The following is a 16,311-nucleotide window of genomic DNA, read 5'->3' on the forward strand; positions in this document are numbered from 1 at the left end:
CAAATTCTGCCTTTAGATGGGTTATAAAAGTGAGTGTATTTCTCAGAGTTCATTTTTCAATTCCTGTTACACATCACTACAGGGGATGATGACGCTGGTATGTTAACAATGTACAATTTTGATAGAATGTGGAATAGAAAGTCTGTCCTTTTTCTTTTAGCTTTGTAAGAAGCATCACTTTGGGATCGACAAACCAGAGAAGCTTGCACCGTCTCCAGATGAGTCGAAGTACCTGATGAAAACTCTGAGTCAGATCAAGTCCAATGTTGGGGCTCCCACTAAGAAAAAGGTTATAGAATTTGTAGTTCTGTGCTCAGATATCCCATGTATTATCATCTTACATGACTCTTGTACATTTTTTAAATTGGTACATTTGCTTTTATTAATTGTTTTTTTTCATTTAGAGTTTATTTGTTAGTTATTTTTCTATATTATTTTGACAATTTAATACCATCCCTGTCCATGTCCACCACCTAGTATTCCCCTGCCTTTCAGGTCAAGGAAAACAAAGAGAAGGAACGTCTCGAGAGGCGGCTGCTCGACGAGCTGTACAAGATATTCATGGACTCCGATTCCTTCTACTACAGCATGACTTATGACCTCACCAACACTGTGCAGCGGCAGGGAGACACAGAAAAGTCCAACTTACCCCAATGGAAACAGGTAAGTGGTTATTACTACACTCAAAGCACAAAGGTCGCATTTACTAAATCAGATCACTGGTCACGTTTGGCCTGGGGGTTGCCGGTTTGAGATGCCTGGTTTAAGTACAGTAGTATTTTACCACACATTTCCTGTCTTTTAGGATAAGTTTAACCAAGCTTAAATAATTAAAATAAATAATTGTGTTTGACTGATAATAGTTATTTTCCTCTTCAAGGTGGATGACAGATTCTTCTGGAACAAACACATGGTCCAGGAGCTAATTGATCTGCAGGTAACTGATGTATTTCAAGACTTGTTTGACAGGAATGGATAGACTAGATATTAATTTGTGAATTGTCAGATACAGTGCATTCGGAAAGTATTCATACCCCTTCCCTTTTTCCACATTTTGTGACATTACAGCCTTATTTAAAAAAATATATATATATTTAAAAAAAATCCTCAACGCAGGACTAGCTTCGGGATAATAACCCATAATAACAAGGCAAAAACAGGTTTTTAGAAATGTTGGCAAATTGATATATTTTTTAAACAGAAATACCTTATTTACATAAGTATTCAGACCCTTTGCTATGAGACTTGAAATTGAGCTTAGGTGCATCCTGTTCCCATTAATCATCCTTGAGATGTTTCTACAACTTGATTGGAGTCCACCTGTGGTACATTTCATTGATTGGACATGATTTGGAATGGCACACACCTGTCCACATAAGGTCCCACAGTTGACAGTGCATGTCAGAGCAAAAACCAAACCATGAGGTCGAAGGAATTGTCCATAGAGCTCCGAGACAGGATAGTTTCGAGGCACAGATCTGGGTAAGCGTACCAAAAAATGTCTGCAGCATTGAAGGCCCCCAAGAACACAGTGGCCTCCACCATTCCTAAATGGAAGAAGTTTGACTCTTCTTAGAGCTGTCAGCCCGGCCAAACCGCAATCGGGGGAGAAGGGCCTTGGTAAGGGAGATGACCAAGAACCCGATGGTCACCGTGACAGAGCTCCAGAGATACCCTGTGGAGATGGGATACCCTTCTAGAAGGACAACCATCTCTGCAGCACTCCACAAATCAGGCCTTTATTGTAGAGTGGCCCAACGGAAACAACTCCTCAGTAAAAGGCACATGACAACCCGATTGGAGTTTGCCAAAAGGCAACTTAAGGACACTCAGACCATAAGAAACAAGATGTTCTGGTCTGATGAAACCAAGATTGAACTCTTTGGCCTGAATGCCAAGAGGCACGTCTGGAGGAAACTAGGCACCGCTCATTACCTGGCCAATACCATGGTGTGGTGGCAGCATCATGCTGTGGGCATGTTTTTCAGCGGCAGGGACTTTGATACTAGTCAGGATCAAGGGAAAGATGAACGGAGCAAAGTACAGAGAGATCCTTGATGAAAAACTGTTCCAGAGTGCTCAGGACCTCAGACGAAGGTTCACCTTCCAACAGGACAACGACCCTAAGCACACAGCCAAGGCAATGCAGGAGTGGCTTCGGGACAAGTCTCTGAATGTCCTTGACTGGCCCGGCCAGAGCCTGGACTTGAACCCGATCGAACATCTCTAGCGAGACCTGAAAATAGCTATGCAGCGACGCTCCCCATCCAATCTGACAGAGCTTGAGAGGATCTGCAGAGAAGAATGGGAGAAACTCCCGAAATACAGGTGTGCCAAGCTTGTAGCGTCATACCCAAGAAGACTTGAGTCTGTAATCGCTGCTCAAGGTGCTTTAACAAAGTACTGAGTAAACGGTCTGAATACTTATGTAAATGTAATATTTCCGTTTATTTTTTATTTTTTATAAATCACCAAAACATTTTAAACCAATTTTTTTGCTTTGTTGTTTATGAGTTATTGTGTGTAGATTGATGAGGGGAATAAAAATAAATAAAACATTTTTAGAGTAAGGCTGTAACGTAACAAAATATATATATATATTTATATATATTTATATATATATATATATATATATATATATATATATATAATAAATATTTTCCGAATGCACTGTATAAGAGTACAGACGGTCATGGTGCACTGGTGTGAAACTGAACGCTTCTGCAGAACCCTATCTGAACAATAGGGAAATGTTCTAGCAAGGAAACACTTAGTGGCAGGTATTATTGGAGTGATTTGAACGGATAGCAATCATACTCCTTTTAATCTATGTTAAATATACAGTACCAGCCAAAGCACCTACTTAAGGTTTTTCTTTATTTTTACTATTTTCTACATTGTAGAATAATAATGAAGACATCAAAACTATGAAATAACACATGGAATCATGTAGTAACCCAAAAAGTGTTAAACAAATCAAAATATATTTTAGATTCTTCAAAGTAGCCACCCTTTGCCTTGATTACAGCTTTGCACTCTTGGCATTCTCTCAACCAGCTTCATGAGGAATGATTTTCCAACAGTCTTGAATGAGTTTCCACATATGCTGAGCATTTGGCTGCTTTTCCTTCACTCTGCGGTCCAACTCAACCCAAACCATCAGTTGGGTTGACGTCGGGTGATTGTGGAGGCCAGGTCATCTGATGCAGCACTCATCACTATCCTTGGTCAAATAGCACTTACACAGCCTGGAGGTGTGTTTTGGGTCATTGTCCTGTTGAAAAACAAATGATAGTTTAGTCCCACTAAGCGCAAACGAGATGGGATGGTGTATAGCTGCAGAATGCTGTGGTATCCGTGCTGGTTAAGTGTGCCTTGAATTAAAAAGAAATCCCAGACCGTGTTACCAGCAAAGCACGCCCACACCATCACTCATGCGTCACGGTGTGAACCACACATGCGGAGATCCTCTGTTCACCTACTCTGCATCTCACAAAGACACAATGGTTAAAACTAAAAGTCTCAAATTTGGAATCATCAGACCAAAGGACAGAATTATTGGCCCAAGCAAGTTTCTCTTTGCTTATTGGAGCTGATCTTGCCATTATATGGACTTCGTCTTTTACCAAATAGGGCTATCTTCTGTAAACCACCCCTACCATGTCACAACACAACTGATTGGCTCAAACACATTAAGGAAAGAAATTCCACAAATTAACTTTTAACAAGGCACACCTGTTCATTGAAATGCATTCCATACCTCATGAAGCTGGTTGAGATAATGCCAAGAGTGTTAAAAGCTGTCATCAAGGCAAAGGGTGGCTACATTGAAGATTCTCAAATATAAAATATATTTAGATTTGTATATCACTTTTTTTTTTGGCTACTACATGATTCCATATGTGTTATTTCATAGTTTTGATATCTTCACTATTATTCTACAATGTAGAAAATAGTAAAAATAAAGAAAAACCCTTGAATGAGTAGGTGTGTCAACTTTTGACTGGTACTGTATACTGAACTACTGCATTACATCTTTATATATCTCAAGTTAGCATCACTGTATAGAGTTGTAACTTTTCTTGTTGTGTTGCAGGTTCCAGAGGTGGACTTCTGGGTGACACCCATCATTCAGGGCTTTGTGCAGGTGCAGGAGCTGGTAGTGAATTACAACGAGAGCCCAGAGGAGGAGAAGAGCAGCCCCGATACGCCGCTCCAGGAGCTCACCTGCGTGGACGACATCCACCCGCGCTTCACCGTGGCCCTCATCTCCCGCCGCAGTCGCCACCGTGCAGGTACAGTGCAGAGGTCAAAGGTCATGGACACCCAGGCCAAATTGCTAGGGTCTATTTGCAACACTTTGATTAAGTCATAGTTAAATTCTGATGATTATTGGAGGGTGAATTTAATTATCATAGTTTTCTTCTCCCCAAAGGGATGCGGTACAAACGCAGAGGGGTAGACACAGATGGACACGTGGCTAACTTTGTGGAGACAGAGCAGCTGATACACGTGCACAACCACTCACTGTCTTTTGTGCAGAGCCGCGGTTCGGTGCCTGTCTTCTGGAGCCAAGCAGGCTACCGCTACAACCCCAGGCCTCGACTGGAGAAAGGTCAGTGGGATATTTACAATCCAAAATACTGCCTTGTGAATAATGTGTGCATTCGTTTAAGCATGTCCAGTGGGCCGAATGTATTTTTATGACTAATGCAATGGGCTTAAATATGCATACACTACCCACCCAGGGCACTGGGCAAGCTAAAATGAATATGACCTCATCATATACTTTTTCCCGTTATGTTATAATCATAACGGGCACATCGCGCTCCACTCCCTAGCATACTACTCGCCAATGTTCAGTCTCTTAACAATAAGGTTGATGAAATCCGAGCAAGGGTAACATTCCAGAGAGACATCAGAGATTGTAACGTTCTTTGCTTCACGGAAACATTGCTCACTCGAGAGACGCTAACGGAGTCGGTGCAGCCAGCTGGTTTCTTCACGCATTGCGCTGACAGAAACAAACATCTTTCTGGTAAGAAGAGGGGCGGGGGTGTATGCCTTATGATTAACGAGATGTGGTGTGATCATAACAACATTCAGGAACTCAAGTCATTCTGTTCACCTGATCTAGAATTCACTCTACAATCAAATGTCCCGCATTATCTACCAAGGAATTCTCTTCGATATAATCACAGCCGTATATATTCCCCCCAAGCAGACACATCGATGCCCTGAACGAACTTATCTGACTTTGTAAACTGGAAACCACACACCCTGAGGCTGCATTCATCGTAGCTGGGGATTTTAACAGGCTAATCTGAAAACAAAACTCCCTAAATTCTATCAGCATATTGATTGTGCTACCAGGGCTGGTAAACCTGGATCATTGTTATACTAACTTCCGCGACGCATATAAGGCCTCCCCCGCCCTCCTTTCGGAAAAGCGACACGACTCCATTTTGTTGCTTCCAGCCTACAAACAGAACTAAACAGCAAGCTCCCTCGCTCAGGTCTGTTCAACGCTGGTCCGACCAATCTGATTCCACGCTTCAAGACTGCTTCGATCACGGATTGGGATATGTTCCGCATGCGTCCAACAACACATTGACGAATAAGCTGATTCGGTGAGCGATTCATTAGAAAGTGCATTGACGATGTCGTACCCACAGCAACGATTAAAACATTCCCAAACCAGAAACCGTGGATTGATGGCAGCATTCGCGTGAAACTGAAAGCGAACCACTGCTTTTAACCAGGCAAGTGACCGGAAACATGACCGAATACAAACAGTGTAGCTATTCTCTCCGCAAGGCAATCAACAGCTAAGTCCCAGTATAAGAGACAAAGGGAGTCGCAATTCAACAGCTCAGACAAAGAGGTATGGAGGGTCTACAGTCAATCACGGATTACAAAAGAAACCAGCCCGTCGCGGACAGGAATCTTGCTCCCAGACAGACTAAATAACTTTTTTGTTCGCTTTGAGGACAATACAGTGCCACTGACACGGCCTGTACCAAAACCTCGGGCTTCTCCTTCACGCGCGGGTGAGTAAAACATTTAAACGTGTTAACCTCGCCAGGCTGCAGGCCCAGACGCATTCCCAGCCGCGTCTCAGAGCATTGCGCAGACCAGCTGGCTGGTGTGTTAAGGACATATTCAATCAAATCCTTATCCCAGTCTGCTGTTCCCACATGCTTCAAGAGGGCCCCATTGTTCCTGTTCCAGAAAGCTAAGGTAACTAGAGCTAACGACTACGGCCCGTAGCACTCACTTCCGTTCATCATGAAGTGCTTTGAGAGACTGTCAAGGACCATATCACCTCCACACCTACCTGACACCCTAGACCCACTCCAATTTAGATTACCGACCCAATAGGTCCACAGATAGACGCAACCACACTGCACACTGCCCTAACCCACTCCGGACAAAGAGAATACCTTAGTGACCCAAATGTCAGCTCAATCCGAACATACAGCCTCCGCATTTCACCAACCATCAGTACCCTCCAAACCTCGTCAATCACAGCCTCGAGGAACCGGCCGGGTATCATCAGACCCCGCACCTGTATGCAACGCAGTCCTGGACTCCCTGAGGGCCAGCCCCAGGCTAGTGAGCGAGGTACCAGGATAACAACATAACTCCACTCCGCGCTTGATCTCAAACACTGGGCCCACCCAAGAGTGCGTTCTGAGGCGCCTCTTCGCGTGGGAGATCGCGGTTCACCACGAGCCGTGGAGGGGTTGGCACGCGGAGCACGGCACTCCAAACTCAAATCATGCAAGTTCGAGGACGACGAACCGGAGGTGGGGGTGGAGGCTTGGAATTCACCGGGAGACAAACGAGCGGAGAGCAGGCGGGCTGTGACCAAGGAGGAGTGAGCGCCAGGTTCGGGGTGTGAGAGGGGGGTGTCGAGGGAAAATAACCTCCACAACTCCGAACGGTAGGGGGAGTTCAACCAAACAGGAAGAGGGGATGATTGTAGGACTTCGAGGAAAACAGAGCGCGAAGGGGGGACACCGCCCTCAATCCACGGGAGGTCGAGGACGAGTAGGAGGGAGGTGTGGGAGAAGGGTAGAGTTTTAAGTGACGCCGGGCGGGGGGTTACGACATCGAACGGGGACAAATGGAGTTGATCCACCACCACAGGACAGCTTGTGAGTAGAAGAGCGCGTGAGGCGCGCCTCTTGACAGACCTGGCGAGGTGGAGGCTTGGCGCATGAGAAATATGGGGCTGTTGTGGGCAGGCCAGAGAGCACGCCCCAAACCTTCTAGCAGGATGTGACACGAGAGCGGGAGGAGGGGGAGGGAGGAAGCGCATCCTGTGCGTGACTGTATCACCGGCCTCGTACGCAAACTGCCTCCGCGCCACAACCGGGGTAGCTCGTCGGCACGGGGAGGTAGGTGACGGTAGTGCTGCACAACGCAATCACCCGGGAAAGCATAACGTGCCTGCCAGGACGACGCGTATCGAGACCGACGGGCCAGTTGGCACGGGGGGAGAAAGGGGGCCTTATAAGGGCGGGGATCAAGGGAGGCAACAAGCGACGCGCGAGGCGCACCTGGCGTGTTCACGGCCGCTATCGAGTCCAGAGGCGAAGAGTCGAGTACAGTGGTTGCGATCGAAAGAGGAGGCCGAGGGAGGCGAGGGAGACTGAGAAGAACAGCTGGTCTAATCTCATGGGCCGATCGACGCTAGGTTAAACAGCCACCGGACTAGGACCAATGGTTAGGTGGCCGGAGGGGGGTGGGGGAGCTGGCCAACATACTGACTCAACTCGAGCCACGTACATAATGGGAAGGTCGTATGGGGGAAAGGGGATGTGAGGGTGAAAAAATGGGTGACCACTATGCTGACAGTTGATGGACTAAGTGCTGTATGTGTGGATGGAAGGGGATAGTGTGTATATGGTATGGTGGATAGCGGAGGTACGCTACGTATTGTCGACTCGAGTGCTATGAGTGGGTTATGTGGGATGTGTGAGTGTGGTACGGTACTCGTTTAGTGGGTTGGGTAAATTATTTCACACGGGTCCAGGTCGTTGCGAGGTTCTTATGGTTAGGTAGTACATGTGTGGATCAAGGGCTGTGCCTACTTGGAAACTCAGTGGTCTCGACCGGCCCGCTTGCGGTTTGTGATGTGTGAAGGCGTCGTGGGTTACGTAGGGGTGCATCTCATATGGGGTAGGGGTAGGTACGTGTACTCGGCGATGGGGGGAGTACTAGTCTACGTGAATCTGGGTCCTGTAAGTGGTGGTGTCCCGGTTCGGTGTGACCAATCACTGATTAAGTGTGTGTGTAGTTAGAATGTGTACATATTGTGTGTGTGTGTGTCCCTGTGGATGTGGCGTTTGTGTGGTGGAGTAAGACGGGTAGTAGTGGGGTGGAATTGTGGTGGGGTGGAGGATATAGGTGTAGCGGGTGTGTGTGCTTGGTGGTTGGATGTGTACTGGTCGATTGTCGGAACTAGAAGCACAAGCATTTCGCTACACTCGCATTAACATCTGCTAACCATGTGTATGTGACAAATACAATTTGATTTGATTTGATCTTTTCAGGAGAAAAGGAGACCATTCCTTACTTTGCTGCTCACTTTGACGAACAGCTCAACCTTTACAAGAAGCAGGTGAGAATCGTATGCCAGACAGCATTGGCATTACTTTGATATCACTACCAAAGATTGAGTTTTCGTTTAACTTAGACTTATCTAAGTAAAGACTTATCATTATAGTTAAGTTGATGCAATTTGCAACTATGTTTTGACAGGTCATCATAAACTTAGTGGACCAAAGTGGGCGTGAGAAGATTATTGGCGACGCATATCTCAAACAAGTCCTTCTGTACAACAATCCAAACCTTACATATGTCTCTTTTGACTTCCATGAGCACTGGTAAGAAAATTGATACACAGAAACAGTCAGCTCTTGACTGCACAGATCATTTAATACTGAACAAAAATATAAACACAACATGTAAAGTGTTGATCCCATGTTTCATGAGCTGAAATAAAAGATCCCAGACATTTTCCCATATGCACAAAAAGCTTATTTCTCTCAAATTTTGTGCACGAATTTGTTTACATCCGTGTTAGTGAGCTTTTCTTCTTTGCCAAGATAATCCATCCACCTGACAGGTGTGGCATATCAAGAAGATGATTAAACAGCCTGATCATTACACAGGTGCACCACAGGTGCTGGGGACAATAAAAGGCCACACTAAAATGTGCAGTTTTGTCACACAACACAATGGCACAGATGTCTCAAGTTTTGAGGGAGCGTGCAATATGCATGCGGACGGCAGGCATGTCCACCAGAGCTCTTGCCAGAATGGAATGTTCATTTCTCTACGATAAGCCACCTCCAATGCCATTTTAGAGGATTTGGCAGTACGTCCAACCAGTCTCACAACCACGTGTAACCTCGCCAGCCCAGGACCTCCACTTCTGGCTTCTTCACCCGCGGGATCATCTGAGACCAGCCACCCGGACAGCTGATGAAACTGAGGAGTATTTCTGTCTGTAATAAAGACCTTTTATGGGGAAAAACTCATTCTGGCTGGCTGGGCCTGGCCCCCAATGGGTGGGCCTGTGTCCTCCCAGGTCCACCCATTGCTGTGCCCCTGTCCATTCATGTAAAATTCATAGGGCCTTATTAATTTATTTCAATTGTCTGATTTCCTTGTTTGAACTGTAACTCACAAAAATCTTTGAAATTGTTGCATTTTATGTTTTTGTTCAGTATAATAAGTAACTCTAATAAGAAAAGAATAACCTAAAGTACAATTATTGTATTTATTTATTCTAGTATGAACTTCCCCTGTATTTTAATTGGTCTTTTGTCTTCTCAGTCGAGGTATGAAGTTTGAGAATGTGCAAACGCTGACAGATGCCATCTCTGATATTATCGCAGACATGAGATGGGGCTGGTAAGTGTGTGTGTGGTGCGTGTGGGAGTGTGTCATCGCCAACCTCAACAGACTTTTTTTTAGAGCCAGTAAAAATCTTGAATGAATCAGTAATTGATCGCACATGTTGATCAGAAGCTCCATATCTACATGCAATGCATCACATAGTGAATGTTCCTCTGTCAGGGTGGACCAGGCAGGAGTCATCTGCCATCAGGAGGGCATTTTCCGGGTCAACTGCATGGACTGTCTGGACAGGACCAATGTAGTCCAGGCTGCCATAGCTCGTGCAGTAATGGAGGCACAGGTGAGATTCCCCCACTTCGAACATGTCTGATGATGTAATGGTAGACATAGTAATGTGGTAATGGTTGGCATATTACATATGAAAAGGTAAAGAACAAAACATCAAATTTAAACTTTTTCAGTGGAATTCCACTGTAATTGTAGTTTTCTGGCAAACGTTCGATGGTGACTGATGCCTAACTTTGTCTCTGCCTCCCTCAGCTGAAGAAACTGGGTGTGATGCCCCCTGAGCAGCCTCTGCCGCTCAAGTGCTACAGGATCTACCAGGTCATGTGGGCCAACAACGGCGACACCATCAGCAGACAGTACGCCGGCACAGCCGCCCTCAAGGTAAAATCATTAGCATGTGTAAAGTTTTAAGCTAATATTAGGTTTGCTATATTTGATTTGCATCTGCCAACAGTATACTGTCCTGTTACCCCACAGTTAGTAGGCCTCCACTGCAAATTGATCAAGTAATGAAACTAGAAATTAGGGAGGCAGGTAGCCTAGTGGTTAAGAGCATTGGGCCAGTAGCCAACAGTTGAAGTCAGAAGTTTACATATACCTTAGCCAAATACATTTAAACTCAATTTTTCACAATTCCTGGCATCTAATCCCAGTAAAAATTCCCTGTCTTAGGTCAGTTAGGATCACAACTTTATTTTAAGAATGTGAAATGTAAGAATAATAGTAGAATGATTTATTTCAGCTTTTATTTCTTTCATCATATTCCCAGTGGGTCAGAAGTTTACATACACTCAATTAGTATTTGGTAGCATTGGCTTTAAATTGTTAAACTTGGGTCAAACATTTTGGGTAGCCTTCCACAAGCTTCCCACAATAAGTTGGGTGAATTTTGGCCCATTCCTCCTGACAGAGCTGGAGTAACTGAGTCAGGTTTGTAAGGCCTCCTTGCTCGCACACGCTTTTTCAGTTCTGCCCACAAATGTTCTATAGGCTTGAGGTCAGGGCTTAGTGATGGCCACTCCAATATCTTGACATTGTTGCCCTCAAGCCATTTTGTCACAACTTTGGAAGTATGCTTGGGGTCATTGTCCATTTGGAAGACCCATTTGCGACCAAGCTTTAACTTCCTGACGGATGTCTTGAGACTTTGCTTCAATATATCCACATAATTTTCCTGCCTCGTGATGCCATCTATTTCTCAGAACAAGAATAGACTGACAAGTTTCAGAAGAAAGTTCTTTGTTTCTGGCCATTTTGAGCCTGTAATCGAACCCATAAATACTGATGCTCCAGATACTCAACTATTCTAAAGAAGGCCAGTTTTATTGCTTCTCTAATCAGGTCAACAGTTTTCAGCTGTGCTAACATAATTGCAAAAGGGGTTTCTAATGATCAATTAGCCTTTTAAAATGATACACTTGGATTAGCTAACACAATGTGCCATTGGAACACAGGAGTGATGGTTGCTGATAATGGGCCTCTGTACGCCTAGGTAGATAGTCCATAAAAAATCAGCCGTTTCCAGCTATAATAGTCATTTACAACATTAACAATGTCTACACTGTGTTTCGGATCAATTTGATGTTATTTTAATGGACAAAAAATTTGCTTTTCTTTCAAAAACAAGGACATTTCTAAGTGACCCCAAAGTTTTGAACGGTAGTGTATATATTAGGAAGTTGTTCCTAATGTTTTGTACACTCGGTGTATGTCAACTTGGAAATATCCAGGAAGAAAAGTACACCAGGAGGATGGAGAAAATAAAGAAGAGTTCTACAACTTTTCCCCCCACTTTCTTTTAGATTAGTGCAGGCTGTATCACAACCTGCCGTGATTGAAAGTCCCATAGGGCGACGCACAATTGGTCCATGTTTGGCTGGTGTAGGCCGTTATTGTAAATAAGAATTTGTTCTTAACTGACTTGCCTAGTTAAATAAAGGTTAGATCAAAATTTGAAAAAGCCTCAACCATGGCATTACATTTGACATTTTTTGTAATCTAGCAGACTCTTATCCTGAGCGACTTAATTAGTGCAGTCATCTAGGAGCTAGGTAAGACAACCACATATCACAGTCATATCACAGTCAATTGGTTATAATTTTGTTATATATTAATTGTATCTGGAATTAGTGTTGTACATATGACAAAAAATACCAGGAAATCAGCTCCAAGTGATTGTAATTTAGGAAATCTGTCCCAATTATTCCCACGCATAAGAGTGGAAAGTTTTTGGAAAGTTTACCAATCAAATTAGCTGTTTCCATCAGGCCTGATGTTACATTTTATTCGGCATGTACTTTATTTACATCAAAATGTTGGATGGAAACCTGGTTAGAGTAAATAAAACTTTTCCTCAATAAAGCCAATAACAGCAAAGTGTTTACACTACAGAGCCCTAAGCCAAGAAGAGTATAAAACCCTTTTCCTGCCTACTACTTTTGTGGAACGGATCAGACATTGACTGTGCAATATCTTGCTTGTTTTTGACATCCTCTGTCTGTAATCCTATATACAGGGAGACTTCACCAGAACGGGGGAGAGAAAACTGGCCGGGGTGATGAAAGATGGCGTGAACTCAGCCAACCGCTACTATCTGAACCGCTTCAGGGACGCATACAGACAAGCAGTCATTGGTAAGAAGTGACCTGTAATACTTTACTTAAAGCCTGCAGGTATGATGCAGTTATAATTAATTCTAAGATGTGTAATGAGCATGCATGATCCCCTTATGTGTTATTAATCATATCATAATGATCCTGACTAAATATCAATAGCCATTGTGAGTCAGGAAAAAAATATATATACACTATCGTTCAAAAGTTTGGGGTCACTTAGACATTTTTTGTTCATTAAAATAATGTCAAATTGATCAGAAATACAGTGTAGACATTGTTCATGTTGTAAATGACTATTGTAGCTGGAAACAGGTGATTTTTTAAATGGAATATCTACATAGGCATACAGAGGCCCATTACCAGCAACCATTGCTCCTGTGTTCCAATGGCACGTTGTGTTAGCTAAGAGGGGGTACAAAAATTATCAGATTAATATTGCCATTGAGAAAATTCAAAATAAAATGAGACATGACCTTTTTCAAGGGCAGTCTCGCAAAAAGACGCATTCTAACTACCCGCTATTCAAAGCGCTCTGAACAAATTAAGGGAATCGTTCACAAACATTGGCACATTCTAAAATCCGATGATAGTCTCGGTAATGTGTTTTCGGACCTTCCCTTGGTCGTATTCTCGCGGGGCAGAAATCTCAGAGACCAATTGGTACACTCTGATTTACCACCCCAAGATATTCCTGAACAACGTCTATTTGCGCCCCTACTAGATGGAAATGACAAGTGTAATGGCTGTGCTCAATGCAATGGCACTTATAAATGCAGATCCTTCAAACACCCACAAACAGGGAAATCGATCCCAATCAAAGATGTTATCACGCGCTCCACTAAGGCAGTTATTTATCTTATAACTTGTCCTTGTGGTAAAAATTATGTGGGTAAAACAAAGCGCGAATTAAAAGTACTTATCTCAGAGCATCGTAGCACCATTACGTGCAAAAACTTGAATTACCCAGTTGCGGCCCACTTTTTGGAGGCAGGCCACTCGATTTCGTCTCTTCGTTATATTGGCATCGAACATGTCATCCTCCCTTGATCATTTATTGTTAAAACGAGAGGCTGCCTGGATCTTTAACTTAAAGACCCTTGCTCCCTTCGGTCTCAACGTAGACTTTGATCTGAAGCCATTCTTGTGATTGTGACTTTGCAATTGTAATTGTTTGTAAGCTTGTGTAGTCTAAAATGAATCTATGATCGTCTGCTATCCATTTGTTTTTTGTATGCTGTTCTTTGTATGTCATTTTAATATTTGAGAATTAACCAATGATATTAGGCCACTCTTGGCCATGATTACAGACACCTGTGCGTCTTTTGACACTATATAAACGAGTCATCCCGCAGTGTTTGTGATTATACCCTGATGAAGACAGCTTGGCTGTCGAAACGTTGGTAATTACATTTTTGCATCTGAGCTCCTTGAGTGTGCGGCTCTCCTTTTATTTTCAAGTTTTCTACGCCAGTTTTATTGCTTCTTTAATCAGGACAACAGTTTTCAGCTGTGCTAACATAATTGCAAAAGGGTTTTCTAATGACCAACTTGGATTAGCTAACACAATGTGCCATTGGAACACAGGAGTGATGGTTGCTGATAATGGGCCTCTGTAGATTTCCGTAAAAAAAAAAAAATCAGCCGTTTCCATCTAGAATAGTCATTTACAACATTAACAATGTCTACACTGTATTTCTGATCAATTTGATGTTATTTTAATGAACAAAAAATGTCTAAGTGACCCCAAACTTTTGAATGGTAGTGTGTGTGTTTATGCTTATAACAAGTTAAATAGCATTACACCTGCAGGCTTTAAGTAAAGTGTTATAAAAATGAATTCCACCCTCATTTGTTTAGTCTTAAAACCGTGACTCAATCGTTCTTCCCTCCCACCTCTCTCTAGACCTGATGATGGGCCATCCTGTGACAGAGGACCTGTACTCCATTTTCAGTAAGGAGAAGGAGCATGAGGAGAAAGAGCAGGAGAGCCAGAGAGTAACCCAGGAGCAGGTCAGCCTCCTGCTACAGACTTACATGCAGCTACTGCTGCCCGACGACGAGAAGTTCCATGGTGGCTGGGCCCTCATCGACTGTGACATGAGGTTGGTGCTGGAACCATTCACAAATCACAACTCTAAACTTAAAGGGGTAGTGCAGTCAAAAACATGATTTTGCTGTGTTTGGTATATATTTCCACACAATGATAATGCACTTATAATGTAAGAGCTATTTGAAAAGACCGCCTGTAATTTCAGTTTGTTTGGTTGGGTGGGGTTTTTAAGTTAATAGACATATAACAAAGAGAGTTTGCACTCCTCTCTGTCAATAACAGCTCATGTTCAGGTTACACATACCTCCAATTAGCTCCCACTCCAGTCCTAGCAAAATTCTTGCTTGACAAATTGCATTTTGCTATTTTTGTTTCATTGACTGAATCCTTTCATGAGTTGGCTCTCATAGTGTTTGTTCTCCCAACACTGTTAGCGTGCATCAATTAAATGCAGCTTTATTTATTTCCTCAGGGGAAATTAAGACGCACTTCAAAATCAACACCTTGAAAGTGTTTGTTCCTCAACAAATTGTTCATGTAGAAAGCTCATTGTCACGTATTTTTCTACTCATCAGCCTTATTGATGCAACCAGCAAAGACGTGGATGTTCTCCTGCTGTTATCCAACAGTGCATATTACATTGCATAGTAAGTGCCTACATTTATTACAGAAGAGTCAATTACATGTTTTAGCTGTTCATTATATCATCGTTTTTTTGCTTTTGTTTTTGCAGCTATGATGAGGAAGCTGACAAAGTCAATCAGTACCAGCGCCTCAACTTGGAGGGTTTGGAAAAGATTGAAATAGGTAAGTGTTTCCCCTTAAGAGAAATATAGCTCCACAAAGTGTAGACAGGGTCTAAATCAGTCCTTCACAGCTTCAAGATGTATTTTACACTGTAAAGCTACTAAGCACACACTTTGGCCACGGTTTTCATTCATTGTACACAAATTCTGAATGATGCAAATAATGCCTTTGATTTACCACAAACATTTAAGTAATGCATCAATAAAGCTCACATGTCCTGTGTGTTCTTTTTTAGGCCCAGAACCTACTCTGTTCGGGAAGCCCAAATTCTGCTGTATGCGTCTACACTACAAGAATGAGGAGACAAGTGGGTATTTTCACACACTGAGGGCTGTCACAAGGAATCCTGAGGATGACGGTAAAGGTATGGGAAGATTATTTATTTCATCAAATCTGGTAGACTGGAAGCACACTGCCCGTATAGCCACAAAATTACTTGAATTCCTTGTCCTGACCTCCCATTGTGGGAATGATTAATTATATTTCAGACACGTTACAGTGCATAGCTGAGATGCTTTGCATAACAAAGCAATCCATGGGACTTGACATGCAGGTGATTGAAAAGAAACTGGAGAGGTGAGTTGGAATTCATTATCACTCTTTCTATATTCTTTTCTCATAGTTACTGTATTTTACACTTATACTAGCCTATACTAGCCCTTTTACAGTTCTAGAACA

At 43.1% G+C, this 16,311-nt stretch overlaps 1 protein-coding gene across 1 annotated transcript in view; it reads left to right on the forward strand.

Moving 5' to 3' along the window:
* The window catches only part of LOC111978453 (phosphatidylinositide phosphatase SAC2-like), a 39,157-nt gene that overhangs the window by 13,898 nt on the left and 8,948 nt on the right, over positions 1-16,311 (forward strand). Inside the window, exons 4-19 of the mRNA XM_024008526.2 lie at positions 161-289; positions 496-663; positions 881-937; positions 4,097-4,295; positions 4,436-4,615; positions 8,562-8,629; positions 8,770-8,894; positions 9,850-9,927; positions 10,093-10,213; positions 10,414-10,542; positions 12,677-12,794; positions 14,680-14,878; positions 15,402-15,473; positions 15,560-15,633; positions 15,869-15,997; positions 16,122-16,209. Of these exons, the coding sequence (XP_023864294.1) occupies positions 161-289; positions 496-663; positions 881-937; positions 4,097-4,295; positions 4,436-4,615; positions 8,562-8,629; positions 8,770-8,894; positions 9,850-9,927; positions 10,093-10,213; positions 10,414-10,542; positions 12,677-12,794; positions 14,680-14,878; positions 15,402-15,473; positions 15,560-15,633; positions 15,869-15,997; positions 16,122-16,209 (1,934 nt within the window). The remainder of the gene's footprint in view (positions 1-160; positions 290-495; positions 664-880; positions 938-4,096; positions 4,296-4,435; positions 4,616-8,561; positions 8,630-8,769; positions 8,895-9,849; positions 9,928-10,092; positions 10,214-10,413; positions 10,543-12,676; positions 12,795-14,679; positions 14,879-15,401; positions 15,474-15,559; positions 15,634-15,868; positions 15,998-16,121; positions 16,210-16,311) is intronic.

Source organism: Salvelinus sp. IW2-2015, linkage group LG18, assembly GCF_002910315.2.
Source record: "Salvelinus sp. IW2-2015 linkage group LG18, ASM291031v2, whole genome shotgun sequence".
Classification (NCBI taxonomy): domain Eukaryota; kingdom Metazoa; phylum Chordata; class Actinopteri; order Salmoniformes; family Salmonidae; genus Salvelinus; species Salvelinus sp. IW2-2015.